This window comes from Watersipora subatra, chromosome 10, assembly GCF_963576615.1.
Source record: "Watersipora subatra chromosome 10, tzWatSuba1.1, whole genome shotgun sequence".
Lineage (NCBI taxonomy): Eukaryota > Metazoa > Bryozoa > Gymnolaemata > Cheilostomatida > Watersiporidae > Watersipora > Watersipora subatra.
In genome coordinates, this window is record NC_088717.1 from 47,912,166 (window position 1) to 47,934,269 (window position 22,104).

A 22,104-nucleotide genomic window follows, 5' to 3' on the forward strand; every position below is an offset into this window, starting at 1 on the left:
GGGGACAATACTGGTGGTCTCTTATTTCCACATTTAGAGGAGGATGAAGAAACTCAGAAATCACAAAATGGATATAAGTTATGTGGTTACGTTCTTCCATGTTCTGTTTGATGTAGTACTATATAGTACTAATGCAGTTTTTAGTACAAAAAATGGTTAAACTGTTTATGTACAGCAGCTAGCTCCACAAAATTATTTGTATTTTCATTATATATGAAGCTAAATTTCTAGCAAACTTTTTGAATGATCAATCAGATTTTGGAAGCAGATAACTTCCAATTTGTTGTCATTGTGTGTTTATAGTGATGGAGAGGTGATCTTTATTGGATCTCATAGTCACAAGTTCTTTAGCTTGAGATTAGAGGATGGGAGTGTTCTCTGGTCAGCCACTCTCGGAGACAGAATTGAGGCTACTGCCACAGTTTCGTTGGAGCATAATCATGTTTATGTCGGTAGGCTGAGAGATCCTTGAAAGTCTAAATATATTTAGTGTCTTTTCAAGAAGTTAATTGACCAATACCTTTGCTCTCTGCAACATTCAAATGGTTTTTAGCCCTCTGTGGTAGTGACATGAATTAATCAACACATATTCGTCTCACTTCATTCTATTCTGAGTTGTATTTGATTGCTTGGACATGCTGCAGTTGTTCACAATGAAACTCACCGCTTCTTTGCAAAGCACTAAACAATTATAAACGGAATAAAATCAAGTAAATGCTATCATATGCTACGTTACTACGGTACCATGGTACTATGGTGCTATGGTGCCATTGTTATAAGTGCAGGGATCTCTGACTTCACTCTCACTATTACTATAATACACTTTGTATTACTAAATGGGACTCTTAGGTTGTAGTGAAGGATAGAATATAACTAGCTTTTTATTAAGATGTATGATCTCTAGCTTAATCTGATTAAATTCTAGTGCCTCAGCTTTTGTACCACTAGTTTATTTGGTAAATACTACTGTTTGGAATTATAATCACGTTATAATAATTTATAATTATGATATAACTATAAAGTGTAATACACTATTACAAAGTTTATTATTACTGCTACTACACTATTACTTCGTAATAGTATTGCTTTGTAATAGTATTGCAAATTGTAATATATTATTTTATATAATATATTACATTATATTATAATATGATTATCATATAATTATAATGCATCCATTATAATTATAGTAATTATGATGCATAATGCAAGTATTAATTACCTTTCTATATTTCAAAATCAAATAAACTTCAAAAATTAGTGAAAATATGATTTAAAAATATAATATGTATTTATAATAGGATTTATAATATGATTGCTTGGATAGTTTAGCATAATTGCTTGCAGCACCTATCACCAATCCAATAACTGGTACTGTTCAGGTACACCAGGAACATAGAACATGATATTTTTAACAAGTATGTGTGTAGCATGTGTGTATAGCAAGTGTATAGCATGTGTGTAGCATGTGTGTATAGCATGTGTATAGCATGTGTGTATAGCATGTGTGTGTAGCATGTGTATAGCATGTGTGTGTAGCATGTGTGTGTAGCATGTGTGTATAGCATTTTATTGGCACTGCTAATCCTCAACAAAATGATGTTTCTCATTACGTACAAAAAATGGAAAAAATGAAAAGACAGAAATCAGGAATTATTGAGTTAGTTCAGGGAAGTTTTTGCATCAGCATTTCCATATGAAAGGATATTATATTACACACTATATTCTGACCCCCCCCCCCCTTGTCACTCACATGCTTTATTTACTGTTTCATCTTTTATTGGAGCACTTGACTTCTTCTGCCTCGTGGTCAGCGTTTGTTTCTATCATATGTCCTGAACTCCCCCAAGTGCCAAAAATGTTTTCATTCTATATTGTATTTTTTGTCTGTTTGTTACATTTTCCTCAGACATTTTAGTGTTTATATTTACAGGGTGCTATGACAATTATCTCTACTGTTTAAACATGAGTAACGGAGGAATAGTTTACAAACATCGCGCTGAAGATATTATCAAATCCAGTCCTGTCATTGACTCCAGGGGGTTCCTTTACTTTGGGTCACATGATTATCATATCTACTGTCTGAACCAGGTGTGTATTGGCGCCTGGATTGTGAGATGTAATTTTTGTAAGTTAGCAATTTCAGCTGTTAAACTAGAATTTAGGTTATAGTTGTACTGCGAGAAACTTGGTATGTTTGTGTTATGTTCTTGTGTAGGATTGAAAGATTTGAATAATATCAGTTTCAGGTATTTATTCTATTGACAGAGACACATGAATTAGTCAGAGAAATACGAGGGCATTCATAGATTAACAGAATCAGTTTATAGTTTACACAGTACAAATTACTAAATAACAAAAACACAATGGTTCGCCATGGCTATATTGAACTCAAGCCGATAGATTACTGTAGTTACCAAGTCGCAATAGCTGTAATGCTTTGCTTTAATCAAAACATTGGAGTTGTCTTTTCATCTATCTGTTCAATGAGAACTGCTTTATGAAGACAGTTTTGTCATAGTAGTTTTTTTTAATGCTTGAAGGTCATTAGTGAAAATGAGTCATATCATTGCTGCTAGGTACAGCTATCACATAGCTGTACCTAGCAGTGTTGTTCCATAAGAAGAACACTTCCTAGCCTAACTCCTCTACAGCGAACTCTCGCCATACGATTTTATCCGTTCCAGGGTTGGCATCGTATAGCGAAGATGTCATATAAGGGGGTAAAAAACCCATAGTAATTATGTAATGCAGGCATTCCTTAGTGAAAATCATCGAAATTTTATATAAGTACTGTACATATTAAAAATGAGTAAATATAGTTACCTACAGTAATTTTAGTGAATTTAGCCGTTATGATCTACAATAAAATGTAACATAACAATGTACAATGTGTATGTGTAGTAGCAGCAGTATGTACCATAGAGAGTTCTTACCTTCGAGACAGACATAAGACAAACTTTGAATTTAGCTTAAATGAATTTAGCTTGCTAAACACACATTGGAAGGTTTACTTGCAACAAAATTTACATTAGAGTTATTTGGTATCAAAAGGTTCACCATGTCTTACTCTGCTGTGTTGTAGGTGCCAAATATGTGGAAATGTGATTACAAGCTCTCAAAAGCTAAAAAACAAACAGTTAAAAATAACGGCCCTAGGTTGAAATCCCTTTATTTTGATGACGTACTCAACTTGACGTGGTTATTGTTTTGACACGTGATTTTATCACTTGAAATGAAATGCCAATAAAATGCTCAATGCAACACTTCTCGTAGTACTAATTTTTGAAAAAAAAAACACTTCGGGTTCTTTCAGAAAACCCATATCAAATATAGATGCTCGCTACTTTACAGTTTCGTTTCAGCCTGGTCGAATCCTCTCGTCATAATCTGATCATACGACCCATATTTTCTACCATATTGCGCGAAAAACTTTGGCAGCACGTTTCGCCTATCATAGGTGTCCAACAGGCTCCTCATGTTTATCAGAGAATGATATGCACCCCCTTGAGCTAAGGTTAAAAAATTAAATTTGTCATTTTGATAGGTTTTGAGATATCAGTGCTCAAAGTGACAGCATTACAATAATAATTAAATACGTGTAAGGACGATAGACATGGTTTTATTAAATGTGTGAAGTTTATTTGTGAAAATATTTAAACGAATGAGGTTGCATGAAAGCGTAAACAGAAGCTCATCGTGTTCAACTACGTAAGATTTGAGCCGTTTTGTGAGGGATTTCAATTTACAGAGTTTTAAAGATGACTGCGATTAACTGTTTGTTTTGGAGCTTTTAAGAGCTTGTAATCACATTTCCACATATTTTGCACCTACAACACAACAAAGTAAGACATAGTGAATCTTTTAATACTAAATAACTGCAATGTGAATTTTGTTGCAAGTCATCCTTTAAAGCTAGTTTTAGTACATTTATGTCTTTTTGGCCATTTTACTGAACTTCAACATTTTCTTCTCTAAAATTTTATTACCTATTGGTTTCCGGCTCCTTTTATCTCGCAGCGCTTAATTTATTAAATGAAATTTGAAAACAGTAATTTAAGATATGTATCTCGGTTTGCATTTGTAACGTACATAGAACATTTCAGTTTCTCAATGCATGCATACTTCTATTATTACTGGCATGTTTTCATTATTGCTTAGCTTATGCCTTTTCTTCTTTTTTATATTCTCCTTCTCTATGTCGGTGATAACAGCCACATGTAATACAAATACCTACATATCGTAGCAGTTAGACACAATAACAACAACCTTACCTTAATTTTTATAAACCATCGTTAACAAAATAATGCCTTTTTGAAGCTAGAGGACATTTTTGGGCTTTATCGACTTAGATGGCAAACATTTTTCTTTCGTGGTTGTAATAAATGGGTTTTTATTTTATTTTAATGTGCCTAAAAACTCATTTTCTCAAATTACAATTTATTTCGATAATAATGTTCATCGTTTCACATTTTAAGCTTAGTAATATTTTGCAAGCATAGCTATGTATAAACACTGGCGCAGTTGAGAGTTCAGCCAGGTTCACTTGAATGAGTTTATAGGTTTAATAGAAGATGAACTATAGCTAGCAAAGTCGTATGCTTGCAGTTCACTTTTGCGTCTGAGTGGAAGCGAAAATTGGATGGAGCCGTATATGCTACACCCCTTCTTTCTGGCAGTAATCTATATGTTGTCACACTCGCTGGATCACTCTATGCAATAGACAAGGTAATACAAAACATTTTTGATTAATGCTGTTGTGAGTTGTACTTTTGTGAATCAACTGTGTTTCTCCATTTTCCAAGCATCATGTGAAGGTTTCTGTGACTCGAAGTGAATATCCTTTGCAGATAGAAACCCCGTTTTGAAGAAACCCAGATGTTTGAAAGATCTGTCGCTGTTATTTTTGTAGCGCAATATAAAATGCATTTTAATTAGGAACAGTTATTAGCCTCAAAATTATTTTAGTGTAAGTATTCTCTAGTTAAAGTGTGCAAACATCTGAAGTGCTCCCTTACTGAAAATATGCGATAGTTTAGCAGTTTTAGTAGTCTGAATAATGCCTTGAGGTGGCCCTACACGAATCTGTTGTCAGCCTATTTCTCATCTTGCACAGCAGACCTTATGAATTTCCAAAGTTGTGAGATGCGCAAGAACAGTAAGTTTTGTACTTTTGTGTAGTTCCGGGACTCTAGATCTTGTTATATCCAAACTTTAAAAACTCATCATGAAGGAGTTAAAAAATACAAATGTAATGCCTTGAAAGTCTTGTTGCTATACAATTGGTAAAATTGTATTTCTTATGTTGTGACAGCTGACTGTCTACACAGCAGGCTTATCATAAAATAGTAACTGCATTTCGAGGAAAAATAAAACTTTAGCGATGTCCACAGACTTTGAAAACCTTCAAATCTTTTGAGTGACTTGAAAAGTGAAGCATGGTTATAGTCTTTGTTATAATATGAATTATTATTGACTATATTGTGAGTCACATACACCCTTACAGGAAAGTGCCAGAGTAAGGTTTTCGATAGCATATTTATTACTTTTGTAAATATGCAAATAAGCTAGTGTTGACAAAATGAATTATAAGCCCAACATAAGGTAAGCGACTGACCTTGAAATAGTTCCAGAATCAAATTTATGGATGCTCGTAGTGATACATTTTTGTTGAATTAGTATTTGTATCTATAGCCAAACATAAGGCTCAAGGATGGTCAGTGCTAAAGGTTAGTACTCGGGGTAGAAATCAAGGAAGGATTTATTTATTGGACAGACAAGAATGCTTTACAAAGCAATAATATTTTTCAATTGCACTAAATCTGTGTTCGCACTCTATGGACAGGTATCGGTCTTACAGCCTCGAGTGACCAGCTATGTCCAACGTATCTGGGGTTCCACCACTGATCAATTGTGCTTTAACATCACACACCACACACTCTTCACTGGCTTTGAACTCCTTCCAAATTTGTTCAATTTCATTGTCTGCATCGGCATCACCGTCTGAATTTTGAATCACTAAGCTGTTCCAAAAACCAATTCGATTTGTAAAAAACGTACGCTAGGTTCAGCGGAGATTTAGCGTAAAATGCTGTATTTTTTAAGCAGACGGTTCTTTAAAGGTTGACTGGCAATAAAATTCACATTACAATTGCAGTCAAACATGGATAACTCAAACTTCACGGGACCGAGCGAAAGTGTTTGAGTTATCAGAGCGTTCAAGTTATCAGAGCACTGTCACAAGTGCATGCATTTAACAGAAGATACATGTACATATACAAACTATGTATAAAGCAAAATCATACATTGCTTGTTGCAAGTTATAGGGCCCCTCATGTAGTTTCAAAAGTATTTATCAGGAAGTAAAGATGTTTTTCTATTACTTGAGATTTGTTTGTTGTTTTAGGTGATGTACTGCCATGACGTTTTCAGATTAAAATTGGCAAAACCTGATCGTCGTCGAAACACTCAGAAAAAAAATCCATCTTTTTCTTCTGAGCGTTTTAACAAGAATCAATTTTGCCAATTTTAATCTTAAAACATCTTGGCAGTCACATCACCTAAAACTACAAGCAAATCTTAGCTGACAAAAAAATATCTAAATTTTCAGATAATTTTTAAAACTTCACACGAGTAAACATTTACGACCAATCCAAAAACGCATGCTTCACATTTGAGTAATTGTTTCATTTAAAAAACCTATCGCTTGTAGTCTGTAAAAAGGTGTGTTATCCTTATATATCCACATATAATCACTCTTACGATATGCATTTTGCATGTTGTGTCGGTCTTTATTAAATTTTTATCGCTAATACTTTTTAACATTTTTAGTTTGGCCGTAACTTAGCTGACGTGTTAGCGACCCCATTAATCAGGTTTTATACGGTCTCCTAATCGGTTCCATTATACGGTACGGGGGAAATATATGTACACTATATACCTATAGGGAGCACTTTACTCGCTAGGAAGGCAGAGTAGTCGTAGCTCCGCGATTAATGTAAATTCCTTCGGATTAAAACATACCAAAGTTTGTTCCTTTGGCAAAAAACTGTTTGAGTTAACCGTGTTAAGTTCGAGTTATCTAAAGCAATTTATCATTGCGTAGGAACAGACCAAAGAATCCGTTCGAGTTAACAATGTGTTCGAAATATCCGTGGCCGAGTTATCTATGTTTGACTGTATTTGGTATCAAAAGATTCACCATGTCTTGCTTTGTTGTGTTAACGGTGCCAAATATGTGGAAATGTGATTAAAAGCTCTTAAAAGCTCAAAAACGAAAAGCCCGCCGTAGATTGGAATCTCTTTATTTCGATGATATAGCCATGAAATTTGGTTATTGTCTTGTCATGTGATGTTCTCACGTGAATTGAAAGGCCAATAAAAAGCTTAATATAAAACTTATCGTAGCACTAGTTTATGACAAACACTTCGGGTTTTACCTAAGACCCCGTATCAAATATAGATGCTCGCTACTTTACAGTTTTGTTTCGGTTTGGTCTAATCGGCAAGTTGTAATCTGATCATGTGACCCAATACTTCGCAAATAATTTCTGCAGCACTTTTCGATTATCACAAATGACTAACAGGCTCGTCATGATTATCAGACAATGATATGTACACCTTCAAACTGATGCCAAAAAATTAACAAATTTTTACGGTAAGTTATAGGATATCACTGCTAAAAGAGACAGCATTACGATGACGACAAAATAGACGCGTAAGAACAATAGACATGGTTTTATTGAATGCGTGAAGTATATTTGTGAAAATATTTCGACGAATAAGGTTACATGAAAGTGTAAACAGAAACCATCTCTCACAACTACATCACATTTGAGCCGTTTTGGAAAGAGAATCCAAACTACGGCGGTCTCGTGTGGCTGTTTTTCTGTTTGTTTTTGAGCTTTTAAGAGCTTGTAATCACATTTCCACATATTCGGCACCTACAACACAACAGAGTCAGACATGGTGAATTTTTTGATATCAAAGAACTGTAATGTGAATTTTGTAGCAAGTCACCCTTTAAACATTTAGACATTGCTTACACTCACCAAGAAAGCGAATCCAGATAGCCAATGATCAATTATGTTATTCTTTTCAACAATCTCAAATCCTTAGCCAGTAGAATGACCTTGAACTTTTCACCGTGGCCGCTTTTCATTTATATTCTCTATAGCTTTATGACAGGTAACAAGTATACAGTCGTCTTGTAGGTAACAGGCGGAGTAGTGGACAGTGTCAAGCAAGGCTTTCCTATGTTTTCCTCTCCAAAGATATGTTCAGCTCAACTAGTAGTATGTGGAGTTGATGGTCTCTGTGTCTGCCGATCACTTTCTGACCTTCAAATGGTAAAGTCCTTCATAGTTCTGTGCAAGAAGGCGTACTATGCATGAAAATGACGTTTATTAAATTATCTATTACCGACAGTAAGGTTGTGGTGCCTGCTGTTTTTTTTATTTCTAATCAGATAGCCTGCAGGTAGTTGTTTAACTGTCACGCTCTTCAGAACCAGACAATAACAAAGTGGGATTTATTAATATACGTAGATATGATTATCTGCTACATGTTATCATACTATATTGCCATACATTGTGGGTTGGTTAGTATATAGCTGTGAAATCTTTTGAGATAGCAGTGTTCTCTCCTAGAATGGCTTCTGACACTCAAGCTCAACGAAAGTCGATGTCTGATCAATAACTGCGTGCTTAACAATGCTGGATACAGAGAAAGTATTGAACAATGCTATTGAAGTGATATGTGATAGTTTGGCAAATAACCAACGCTTTAATCTTGTTAAAAGCTTTTGTGTCCATATAAGAAAATTCACGATTTTTTATAGTAAAATCCAATTTTATGATCATACTTACCATCCACTTACTATATATATGCTTAATTGTTCGAATTTAACTTTTGGCGGACAAAAAAAATTTCTTTGACATATCCTCATCCGCTTCCGACTGCGCAAGCTCAGTTTTGTGAGTCAACTTGCCACACAGAGAGAAAGCAACTCCCGTGGGGAGGAAGGGTGAGTCTATAGTAACTGTGTGGTAAGTATGATCATAAAATTGGATTTTACAATAAAAAATCTTGAATTTTATTTCACGTACTTCCGTACAGTTACTATATGCTTAATAGAATCCCACAGACACAGGTGGCTGGGTATGAGTTGTCTTGTACAGAATTCACTAAGCGGATTAAGATGTAAGGGTCAATGGAGGGGATAATAAAGGATATCACCCCAAGCCCTTTTCTTCATAAGGTGTGATAGGAGGAAAAGACTCCTCACCCAAGGAAGCTATCTACTCATGGGGTGTCTGATAGTATGCACCAAAGGATTCAATCATCATGGTAGGGGTCTTGGGTATAAATTGATAAATGTGTAGATTAGAGCTTCAACACTTTATTAACGACCAGCAGTGACTTAAATTGGGACAGGTCCCACGGTATATCTCTTTTATAGTGTCCCAAAAAGGACCACTTGCTTGACCATAGGCTAGTGGCTAAAATGTCATCAACATTATTATTATCTGAAATGAACATAGAGGCCGCTATAGCCCTAATTTCATGGGCATTGGTCTCTGGTAGAGAAGACATATCTAAAACTTTATAAGAGTCTCTAATAGCACAACAAATCCATCTTGACACAGAATCTTGAGTGATGGGTTTATGAGGTCTGATGTAAGACAGAAACAGATTATCATTATTGTCACATAAATCATTAGTAACTGTCAGATATTCTAATAATGTCAGATAAGGACACAGGTCTGGATTTCCTGGGTTAGCTTTAACAAGAATCTGTAGTTCTAGATCGCTTGCCTTCTGTGTCTTGGCCATAAAGCCACAATTAACTCTGAGTTGGATGGTATTTTCAGAGATATTGATGAACTCTCTAGTGAGGGTGTGGGTCTCAGATCTCCTCCTCCCAGTGCTCAGGGCTAATAGAAACACACATTTCCAGTATGGTGACCTGAAAAAGAACACAAGTTATAACTTTTTTTTATATTTGTCAGCACCAACCAAGTACAAGAGTTGTAACAAGCTGATAAAGAGCAACTAGCAAGCAGGATTAGTGAGTAACGCAACTCAAATGACCTCAAATCTGTGCTTTGACTCAGAGAGGTGGTGGAGGACGACCGTGAGATCCCACTTTGGTAGTTGTCTTCTGAGGGTCTTATGAGAGCAAGCAGTAAAGCCTCTCAGCATCTCTCTGATTATGTCCTCGGTCCCTGTCGGGAAAGATCTACCTAGAGTATTGACCACTGCTGCCTTGTAGCCTTTAATTGTACTCACTGACAGCTTTCTCTCCTCTAGCAGGTAGATAAGGAAATCAGTTACGTCATAGATAGTGGGCTCGAGCGGATTTCTCTCTTTTCTAATACACCAATCAGAGTACACCTCCCATTTTCCATCATAGACGGCTGATGAGGACTCCCTGACACATCTTGCGACATAAAGAGCTGCTTTTCGAGAAATGCCTTCCTTGCATCTTGCCTGCTGGACAGCATCTAGGCGCGAAGTTGCAGTCTGTCTGTTCCCTAATGATATACTTCGTTCTGTTTTAGGAGCTTTGCCATTGCAGGAGGTTCTAGCGGTCTGACTGCCAGTAGGTTTAACACTCCTGTGAACCAACTCCGTCTGGGCCAGTTTAGAGCTATAATTATGATCTGACAATCTTGAGAATGGAAAATTTTCCTCAGTACCAGGGGAAGCAAGTTTATGGGAGGATATGCGTAACCCCACAGTCTGTCCCATGATTGACTCAGTCCATCCACTCCTGCTGCCTGGTGGTCATTCATAGGGCTGAAGTACATCGGTAGCTTGTTGTTCAACTTGGTTGCAAACAGATCCACCATTGGAGTGCCCCATTGTTTGAAAATCATCTTGACCACCTGAGGGTGTAGCAACCACTCTGTTGATGAAGTCACCCGACTCAACATGTCTGCGATGACATTCTGTTTGCCCGGCAGATGGCATGCCTTCAGTGTAATCTTCCTCTCGTCGCCCCAGTGCAGGATTTCCCAGATTAAAGTGCATAACTGTGGCAATCTGGTCCCTCCTTGTTTCTTTACATAAGCTACGACTGTTGTGTTGTCCATCTGACACAAGACCACTTTTCCGAGCAGACTCTTCTGAAAGGTTTGAAGGCACTTGTAGAGTGCCAGGAGTTTGAGAACATTTATGTGGAATTTTCTTCCCTCGACTCCCCACCTTCCTTGAGCTGTTTCCTCACCGACTATACCTCCCCATTCTGAGGCAGAGGCATCTGATTGTAGCACGCGATCTGCTTGAGGTGGATTCATTTGAGTCCCCAGCTGGAGGTTTTCTGTGGTCCACCAGGCTTGGTGCTCTTTCATGTAGTTGGTTATAGGCACAGAATCTTGTAGGTGGCCTCTGGACATTCTCCAATGACTCAGTAGGTTGAACTGTAGTGGCCTCATTCGAAGCCTTGCTCTCCATGATGAATAGCACAAAAGTTCATCAGACCAAGCATCGCTAGGTAACTTTGAGCTGTTATCTCCCCCTTATTTGCTATCGTCCGATACATGGTAGTCAGTTTTAGGATATTCTCCTGAGATGGGTGAGCTGATCCTCTCCTGGTGTCTAGATTGAAGCCCAGGAATATGCATACTTGTGTGTGATTTAATATGCTTTTCTCGTAATTGATATGGAATCACATGTCCTGTAGCAGGTTGGTAGTGATCAAAACCTGGGACTGTAAGACCTCCCTTGACTTGTTGTAGATCAACCAGTCGTCTAGGTATGTTATCAGCGTCACCTCCAGTTGTTGTAGGTGAGCCGCTACTGTAGAGATTACCTTCATGAAGGTGTGAGGGCTTATGGATAATCCGAACGGTAGAACCTTGAACTGCATTAATCTTTCGTTCATCATAAACTGTAGAAACTTCTTGCTGTCTGTGTGAATGGTTATATGGAAATAAGCATCGGTGAGGTCCAGCTTTACCATCCACATTGATTTGTCCAAAGCAGCTAGTACTGTTTGTATGTTGTCCATTTTGAATTTGGGTGTAGTGAGCCACTTGTTCGGTCTGGATAAGTCTATAACTATTCTCAACTTTCCATTTGTTTTCGGTACTGAGAATATTTGGCTGTAGAAACTTTTGTGGTCCCCTGTGACGGGTTCTATGGCACCTTTGGACTCTAAAACCATTAGCTCCGATACCAGGTCCTCTGAGAGTGTTTGTGATACTGAATAGTTAAAAGGGGCTTTTGTGTTTAAACGTACCCCATGTTTTAACAGATCTATTAGCTAAGTAGAAGCACTGGGCAGACTGTTCCGTAACTGCCAGTAACTGGCGAGACAGCCGCCCACTTTTTTCCGACGGTCTTCTTGGGTATCGTGAAGGATTTGCCTTTTTGTGGTGCCTTTCCTTTACTTTGAAAGCTGTACTTTTTACCAGTGTCACCTTCTTTCTCTGTTTTTGGTTGAGCTGGTTGTAGTGACCATTTATGCTGCTTGACCATTGATATCAACGCTCTGTTTGATGCTGTCGATGCATCCTGTGAGGTTAAATCAGCCAACTTTCCTTCAAATAGTGGTGAATTCAGCGGCAAGGCAAGCTTTAGCAAGGAAGACTTGGTGGCAGAGGATAGAGCAACCAACTGATCTCGCCAGATATGCACCAAATTAGCAAGTAAGCATGCAAGCAAAGCAGCAGTGTGGGATTGTGCAAGACATAAGCTCTCAATCGTTCTGATGACTGCATCTGTATCACCCTGTTGCAAGAGAGCAACAGAGCTGCCAAGGACCCAATCTGAATGGCTAGCAAAGAGCATCAACTGCTTTGTAAGGGTCTCCATCTCTTCAATATATTTGCATGGGATGAGGGCTTTGTTAGATGCCTTACCCAGAAGTGCAGCGTCGTCATCAGTGTGGCTGTAAGAGAATTTAAGAGTGTCCCTCTGTACTTAGTAGTTTGATATGTGGAAACCTCTTATTCTAGGATGTTTTGATGTGAAGGCTTGTTTCTGGTGTTTAACTTCTATGGCTGGAGTCAATCTGAGACAAGGGGAGACTATAGTCTGTATCATCATCTTGTGGTCTGTCTTGAGTTAACATCTGTTCAGCGATAGTCTTGGCTCTAAAACGAGAACAGAAAATGTCGTTATGTGCTCATGAATATCTATTCATATAGATATATACATATATCATGCACATCTATAAGACAATGTAACCACCATATTTATCATGATATCAACATGGAATAAAACCAATATCAACTAGATATACATAGAAGCTACCATACCTCTTTACTTTATGATCTGGAGGAGATAGTATAGTATCCGGGAGTACTTCAAAGATCTTCCTTTTCAGCTTCCTCAAGGACATGTCTTTGCCATCTTCCACTGTCTCATTCTCATCTTCAACAGTCACTAGTTGAGGCTGGTCTTCTGCTTCTTGATTGTGTCAAAGAGAAGAACCTGACATATCCGTTAACGACAAAGTAACGACCTTTCTCAAGTTTCAAGACACAGCGGTGTGGAAACTTGATCCAAGAGAGCCCAGACAACCCATTATAGACAGAGACCTTTCAGTTAGGTATTTCTGATACAACAGATATCCCACCGATAGCTCATAAGGAGGCTTACCCTGCATGCTCTGAGCTAAAGGGGGTGAGACAAGGAGATTCCGACCTGGGTATCCTCTTCCAAAAGGACAGGGCGAAGGTTAGGTCGGGTGCAAATCAACCAAGTCAAGGCAAGAGAATGTCAATTTCAAATTATAGAAGAACTCGTTCATCGACTAACCCTTGACAAAAAGGCAAGGGGTATGATGGCACTCTTTGAGGAAGGACAAACATGATATGTACCTGCCATTTTCAGAACTGAAAACTGAAGAAAGAAAATTTTGTGAAACATGACGTGCTCTAACTTCGGTTGACAAAAAAAACTGAGCTTGCGCAGTCAAAAGCAAATTAGGATGGGTCAAAGAAAGTTTGTTTTGTCCGCCAAAGGCAAAATTTTAACAATTGAGCATATAGTAACTGTATGGAAGTAGACCCTATGTGAAATAAAATTGATTTTGTGGGTCCTTGCAGTTTTCATGTAATTATTACTATTACAAGACCTATATCCATCCATCTATTTGAACCTTGACAAATTCAAAACAAATATTTGTTTTAGCAGGACTTGAACTTGCGTCTTGCAGCATAACTGTCCTGTGTGCTACTACTTCTACTAAATAACTGCCTCATCGCGTTTTAGAATATATGTGCATATAGTTATTACACTTGACGGTCTCTCAAAGTACACCGGCCAGACAGGGTACTAGTATAACATAATAAGGGTTCAAATATTTTTAAGCATTCACTCAATTCTGTTCCGTGATTTTTAGAGGACGCAACTGATGTCTGCACTAAACAAGCCTTTAGGTTATTGTAACACATTGAAGATTCTACTTCAACATATCTTAAGCTCTCACTATCTGTCTCTAAGTACCATGTCCTGTGAAAACATAGTCGATCATGATTTCTCCCCTACTTCCTACAACCATAACTGTTCTTGGCAGTTTATCACCCTGTTTGTCAGTGCCTTCTGTTAGAGGTTTTATTGAGACATCATCTCTAGCTAACAATTAGGTGGAGCTCCTCTGCCCTTTTATCTTGTAAGTTTAAATTATATACTATCTTAAACTATATACACAGATATATTTGGACTTTAAAAAACTAATGGAACACTGTGAAAATAGAAATGTAATGTCCTGAGAGTTTTGTTGTTGTAAAATTGTGTATCTCAAGTTGTGAAAGCTGATTTGCCTACTGAGGAGACCTATCATAAAATAATAGCAGCATTTAATGCGAAGATAAAACTTGAGAGATGTCTACAGATTTGGCTTCAAGCCTTTTGAGTGGCTTAAAAAGTAAAACATGGTTATTATCTTTGTTAGTATGAAAATTCTGTTAACAGACTATTTGTATCTTCGGCGCAAGTGTGAGGCTCAGGCAGAAACAGTTCTAAAGCTAAATTCGCTAAGCTGAATAATCATGGCATTTTATTTGTTATTCTAAAGATAAAAGTACTTTCTGACACTTGCTGGATTTAACCAAAACAGTAGGTTTATGGTGTTCTTCTGTACACTTGCTAATAGAGTCTGTTAAGTCTCGTAGGTGCATTTTTAGTTCCTTCTGCTGATTCTTCTGCCATTTACCATTGCATCTGTCTTTTTCTTGTTGCACAGATACATTAGCTGCCCCGACCACATAAATAATCTATTCTGATCACGTCTATGTTAATGGGTTTCTACGTTATTTGAACCGTGAAATGCATGTAAATAGGTAAATCAATACCGAGGTTTTCCCAAACTCGCCCCTTTGGTTCTTCAAAAAAAAAAATACTAGACTTTTTAATTTAATGCCTGTACGGTAACTTGGTTGCAATTGTTAACAGTAATATAATATCTATATTTATATTATTGGTTCGTATTAATAATAATATATAGTATTATTGTTAATACGATATAACACCAATAATATATATATCTTATTGGTTTGTATTAACAACTTTTCTTTCTCTTCTTATCGCTTACACTTGGTTGAGTCTCCATGATTATGGTCATTTTACGTTAAGTTTTTTGGGGAAGCACACTTTTAACATCAATTAAATTTAATTTTTTTTCATTTGTTGTTTCAGACAGCAATAATTATGATTGAAAAAATGTGTATGTTTAAAATACAGTAAAAGAAATTATGTTTATATGTTTATATCTATTTTTACTTTTTATACGATAGATACTTTCCCAAGTGCAGCAAAAAAATGATACTTTTAAGGCTAACTATGAGGCTCTTGTTATTCAAATAGAATTTTGGAACTTCACCAACCTGATAGTTTACGCTACGTAGAATTTCTTACATAATACTATGCAAAAATTTAGCATAAATTCCTTACGTTCAATAGAATTTACATAATAGGAACTTTCATTATGGGATTGCCTACTGCATATTTACATGCATTACCAAAATGCTGTCAGTATTGGTATATGCTTAGTGAAGAGTCATAAGACTTATATTCATAGAGTCCAATTGTGCCACATCGAAGTTCTCTCATCCTGTAAAGTTTAATAACTTGAACGAATGTACACTATTCGACATTCAAGAGACCTTTAGCCAGGCTGTTGAAGTTGTCTGTCAGGATAGATATTGGTAAACTATGTTATCACTACCTTGCAGATCATCTGGTCTTTCAAAGCTCATGGTAATATATTCTCTACACCAACAGTGTTAGAATCCTTAAAATCTCTGATATTTGGTTGCCACGACAACAGTGTGTACAGCCTCAGCAGTAAGGACGGTTCTTGCCTTTGGAAAGTCAGATGTGACTCCCCTATTGCAAACTCCCCTGTTCCTTTTCTGGTATTTATCTGTCTACGTGGATGCATCTCTGAGCATTCTTTGGCTGAGTAAATTTATCTAAAAATTGTGATTAGTTCTTTTAAGTGCATGGATGTATTGCAGGGTAAAGTTTAGTTATGACTTCTCATGAATAAAAACAGTGTGACAAGTTAGCAATTGTTTTCAGTAATTTCCCCTGTAGTATATGTTACGTCAAGAGTAAACCCTCATCTGGCTTGACTTGATGCACAATACGCGGAGTTGTCTTCTTTCTGACTGCAGTGTGTATTATAACTTATGTTGACTCAACCTACACGAATTTATTCAGAAGGAAATGCTTCCAAAGTTTGATGATAGTTTTGCATCTGTTCCCAATGTACCACCATTACATACCTGATGCAATAGTGTTCTGCTGACATCGCATTTTCAACCACCTCTGATAGCAGCGAAGTCAGTTCAACAGTCAAGACAAAGACATGCTTAAACTAATTCTTTTAATCAACCTTCCATTATCTATGAAATTAGGTTTTTTTATTGCGGGTTTTTAACACGGAGATGATATGCTCTCCTTTGTTTTTGTGTACGATCAATTTTTCTGTATGCTGTATAATAATTACCGTATGAATCTATTCTTGCAGAAAGCTGGCTGTACACATATTATGGCTGTATCCACTGCTGGCACTGTATATTTTATAAACGCATCTAACGGGGACGTGTCTTTTCATCATTCTCTATCCGGAGCAGTGTTTGGCTCACCCCTAATGGTATGCCTCAATACTGTGATTTTTAGCTGTACACAAACACAATATGCATACTTTAGTGTTCTTTAGAATGTGTCTACGTGATATATTGTTTTTGTAGGTTGGGAGAAAGCTTGTAATTGGCAGCAGAGATGATCATATCTACTGTCTGAGATTGGATGAATTTTTGAGCTCATAACACTTTCTTTTTTGTCTGTTTCTGCTTTCATGTTTATTGCTGGTCAGTCAAGTACTTTAGTAGTTGTGACTAGCTAGAAGATATACTGTAGACTTTTTGTATCATTTATGAATATAATTTTTGACGAAAATACCAAATCTGTTCTACATTGCTACACTTTATCCTTTTTATACTTTAATGTACAAAGCATGCTTCAAACTCCTCATGGTCTGTGCTGCTGTAGCAACTTTATCTTGGGCTTATGTCATTTTTACTGTTGAATGGATGAAATTATATGTCATGTAAAATATACAATATAGCCTGATTCCTCAAGAATATATTGTATACATTTGGAAATCTGTTGTTTCTTCTATAGACATCGCTCATACATCTAACGTAACGAACATAATAACACGCCTGACTTGGTCAGCATATTTCTTGGTACTCCTCAGATGGTTTACTATGCTATTACTTCTAGTTCTTGTTGCGTTTATAAAATGGCTATATCTTGGCTATCTTAGTGAAAGAGCATAATCTTGCATTTAATCATTAAATTAGGTCGAGGATGTCAATTACATTTTGAGCTGCATTCAGTACATTTTGTTCAATTGGAAGTTGTTTTCCCTACAAGTTAATTTAAATGATTGGCTGGAAACTTCCAAATCGGGCTAAGAGTAGTATGTGCAAACTGATTCGTTCGCATCCAGGGAACATCCAATCACATCGAACCGCTTTTGACGGAAATACGTTGTGCGCATGTCGTTAGCGGTCAATCGGATAGTAAGATTTCGCTAGTTAAGAAGCGTTTACTTGCACTCAAGATGCCAAGATCTCGCAGTAGAAGCCCGCCATCAAGGAGCCATAAAAGCAAGCATAAGAGACACAGATCTCGTTCAAGAGACAGATCTAATCGACATCGTTACCGTAGAAACGAAAAGAATGCAGAGTTAGTATTGTTAGTAGTCAAACTTTTCCATCATAAAATTAATCACAAGAATTGTTTCTGTTGAAACCTGACAGCCCCCTGATAGCTTCGTTTATCTGAATTTTGTTTGTGCATTTTCTGCTGCTTTTATAGACTTCCTACTTTGTCAGCTTTAAAATAGGCAAACATTTTAAAAAGCATGTTAACGTAGCTAATTCTATGCACACAGTATGTCTACTATGTTTGTATGTTTTAGAAAAAGGTCTCGATCTGCGAGTTCAGATAGTGACACCGATCTTTTTGGTCGAGACGTTAGTCGGCGTTCTGCTGTTACCGTTAATAAGGAAGAGCTGGAAAAAGCTGCAGAACTAGAGAAGCAAAGGAAAATGTAGGTTGTTTTTAGTTTGCCTAGTTTTACAGTCAATTGAGTATATTTGACACTTTTATCATCGTAGGTGAGACTAGCTCAAGTATTAGAGGGTTACTTTAATCTGTATTAAGGTCAAATTAATTGATTTAATTCTTTATTTAGAAGACAGAAAGAGATGGAGGAGAAGTTAATAGAAGAGGAAGTTATGCGACGAGTTGATGCAATAGTTAAACTTCGGGTTGAGGAAGAATTAAGCAAGCGTCAAGATGAAATTGAGGCAGAGGTGAGCCGACGCGTAGAGCTAGCCAAACAAGCCATGGAGAAGCGGATGCTCGCCGAACTTGAGAAGGAACGGCAGCAGAGGCTTGAGCAGCAGCGACAGCAGGAGGTAGAGTTTAATTTTGTGCTAACAACTGACGGATTGGTAACATTCTGGTCAGATGCCCAGAATGTTACTCCAAGCAAGTCATCATGACAATTGTGGGATGATATCCTAACATATGATAGCTAATATTATTGGTTATGATGACTTGTTTGCAGAAGGGAGGGGGCGTGGCTTTGTAGATTACTGTCTACAAACAATTGTTATTTTCGGTTACATGCTGCTCAAATATAACAGGAACTTACTGAGTTGGCAGCTTTGAAGATAGTTGAGAATTTAATTCTTGAAGTAGCTGTTGCGGGCCATCTCGTCTAACCATACATTTATCCACTCCTGTTTTAGTCGCTCGAGTTCTCTATAAATTGGGATAGGATTGAGCTATTCCCTGCAGCCCACCGACAAGCTCTCCCAGTTTAAAGCTAATGTAGGCTAAATTAGCAATTTTGGTGCCAATCCTGGCTGCTAGTTGACACTGTTTGTCTAACCTTGTGCCTTGTACAACCACAATTTGACAGGCTGCAGTTTTCTAGCGGTGAAAAGTTGGGTAAGTAAACCATGTGATTATGTAACTCGGAAGAGCTACACTGTTGAAGAGTAATATGAAGAGTAATACCATTTTCGCTTAGCATAATTACTATGAAGAGTCGCTGCTGGTAGATATGAGGCCGGAGTGTGGATTTGTCTTCCTTGTTTAAGACTGTAAGTTTTCTACTGGCTCCTATTCGATAGGACTTAACATGCTCACATTTTCCTGCATGGTAATTGGTGCTTTTTTGTTTTACCCGGTATACATATAACTAGCGATTCCTTTTGAAGTCTTTTAGCTCTCACGAATTAGCTGAAGAACATTGCTGCTGACACATATCCCCTTAAGTAAAAATGCTTAGCTTCATCTAAACTTAATAAATGCTTTTTGCAATTTGCAGATTTTTAAATAAAATGGCTTGCAGCCACTGACTTGTCAGAGGCTGTCATGCAGGGGATCTGTAATATAATTTGTTTTGTAGGAAGAGGAGAAGAAGAAACGTGAAGATTTAGAGAAAATCCTGGAGGAAAACAATCGCAAAATTGAAGAACAGAAGCAGCGTTTGGTGTGTAGCATTCTGTTAAATACCCATATGCTACTTGGCGGTTACTGTTTATTGTGTGTATGACATTGAGATGCCATCATCAAGTGTTAAAAATGTCAATCCATCAGTACCTAAATTACCTGTGTTGTCAGTTTGGTTATTGAATCTATTTGTTTCGGTATTTCGAAATTCGTGCGTTTAAATTTGTGCATGTCCTGCATGTATGATCAGTGTTTAAATGTGAATGACTTTGTTTGCCTGAAAGTAATGTGGTTTGAGTTTTTTCAGTTTTTCGATTTATCATTCTGAATTTAACTCATGTTCATCAGCCGACACATTCAGATGTTTGATATATGTCAAAGTTAACAGCTATTGTATTGTTGCCATCTGTAATAGCCCTTTTTACTGCGCAGTAACCTGTTTTTGAGTAACAGTAAGTGTTGTAGGCCATTGCTATTTTACTTTTAAAAAACTTAGTTTCAAACAATGGTCTTCGCAAATGATCATCAATTAAAAATCTAATTTACCGAGCTGATTCGGATGCAGCGAATTCAATGTGGTATAGATCATCGCCCGCATTTAGGGTTGTTTAATAATGTTACATCTATTCATCAATCAACCCCGTAAAATAGCAGCAGAAATCCAGTCGGTTAACAAATGTTAGTGTGCGCTGATTCATTCATACAGTGCGCTCTCGGGTTGCGATGGCCGTGTTATGGTTTTTGTCACCCTACGATGTAGAACACGATGATTTTTTGCCTCTATACGAAATAATTTTTGTCTTGCGATATCAACAAAAAATCTGCTTGAAAGTCAAATTTGGCCGTTGGTTTGCTGTATACTTTGGAATAGCAAATATGCCTATAGGCTAGTCGCTGAAAACCCTCACACAGCGCATTAAAGGGATACAATGCTCCATCTCTCTCAGTTCGGTGTTATTAGTTAATGTGAAAACGAAACCGGAAACAAATAGGGGATAAAATTTTAGCCGATGAAAAAGTTGATGAAAAATAATCATGCGGAAAAATACTACGGAAATCGTTAGCTAACTTTTACTAAGCTGAACTACCGTTGAATATCGAGGTATAGTAAACATGATTGTGTTATTTCAGGCTGAGGAGCAGTTGAAGCTGGTTGATGAGCAACGCAAGGTGCTTGAAGAACGACAAGCTCGGGAAAGGCTTGAACGTTTGAAACAGGACACCGAGCAGGCCATTATTCTCAATAAAAAGGACAAAAAGAGACCCAAGCTGTCATTTTCATTAGGGCCAAAATGATTACACCCATCGTTGCTTAGTTAAGATGTCACCTCGGAAGCTGTTTGGAGACTCACTCACTGCGACCATTGGTGTGGAATGGAGGAGGCTATTCTGTTTCTGGAATAGTTTTATATATTTAAAATACTGTCAATCTTACAACGCTGCCTATGCGTTTTGTTTGTATGAGAACTGATTGTTTAGTATTTGTGCGAAGTACAACCTTATGGAAGGATGTTTGCCAAGATAATTCAACACGCATTGCTACTCGGCTTAGCCATTAACTCTTATAAGTATTTCAACTAGTCAGCAATAATGTTCAGTTCCAACATAATGTTATATTATTTTCTATGCCGTCATGTATATTTGTGTATAGTTCAGAGCCCTTTTTAAGATTATATTTCCGCAACCCTTCCTGTTCAAGATTTTTTATCATATGATATCGATTTACAATGAGTGTTGTCAACCTAGCCGTTAATGTACAAGCTTTTAACATTTGAGCTGTATGTTGCGCTTTGTAATGGTTTATACGTACTGTGTAATTGCCTTTGCACAAAAATGTATGCATCAATGACCTCTGAGAAAATCCTGATCAGTGAATAGCTTGGTTTTCAAGGATCCTCTGACAAAAACCTTCAAGTTTGCCTCAATGTACGAATACAAATAAAGCACTATCCATAGGGTGGCTGTAGTAGCGGTTTTGTGATAACTACGAATGAGTCATTGAGGCCTTACCAGCGTTTTGGCTCAATGCGTATTTTTAAGAGTTAGAATGTCATTTTGGTTAGTCTACAGCTGCAGTTGACACCAGTATATTGCCTTGCAAATATACGGCGG

General features: G+C 37.2%; 2 protein-coding genes across 3 annotated transcripts in view; both read left to right on the top strand.

The window, feature by feature from the left end:
* The window catches only part of LOC137405922 (beta-alanine-activating enzyme-like), a 45,403-nt gene extending 27,809 nt beyond the window's left edge, over window positions 1–17,594 (top strand). The window contains exons 13-19 of one of the 2 annotated variants that reach the window (XM_068092390.1): window positions 304–452; window positions 1,934–2,091; window positions 4,609–4,728; window positions 8,214–8,348; window positions 16,185–16,367; window positions 16,985–17,110; window positions 17,208–17,594. In XM_068092390.1, coding sequence (XP_067948491.1) covers window positions 304–452; window positions 1,934–2,091; window positions 4,609–4,728; window positions 8,214–8,348; window positions 16,185–16,367; window positions 16,985–17,110; window positions 17,208–17,285 — 949 coding nt within the window. In that variant the 3' untranslated portion in view covers window positions 17,286–17,594. Of the gene's footprint in view, window positions 1–303; window positions 453–1,933; window positions 2,092–4,608; window positions 4,729–8,213; window positions 8,349–9,135; window positions 9,265–16,184; window positions 16,368–16,984; window positions 17,111–17,207 lie in introns of those variants that run through there. The other variant, XM_068092391.1, reaches the window with a different exon arrangement.
* A 442-nt stretch (window positions 17,595–18,036) lies between these two features.
* On the top strand, window positions 18,037–21,952 carry LOC137405724 (arginine and glutamate-rich protein 1-like). The gene is made up of 5 exons (XM_068092089.1): window positions 18,037–18,210; window positions 18,446–18,577; window positions 18,722–18,947; window positions 19,949–20,032; window positions 21,124–21,952. The coding sequence occupies exons 1-5, from the start codon at window positions 18,086–18,088 to the stop codon at window positions 21,286–21,288; spliced, it is 732 nt and encodes a 243-aa protein (XP_067948190.1). The 5' UTR covers window positions 18,037–18,085; the 3' UTR covers window positions 21,289–21,952.
* The last annotated feature ends 152 nt before the right edge of the window (window positions 21,953–22,104 follow it).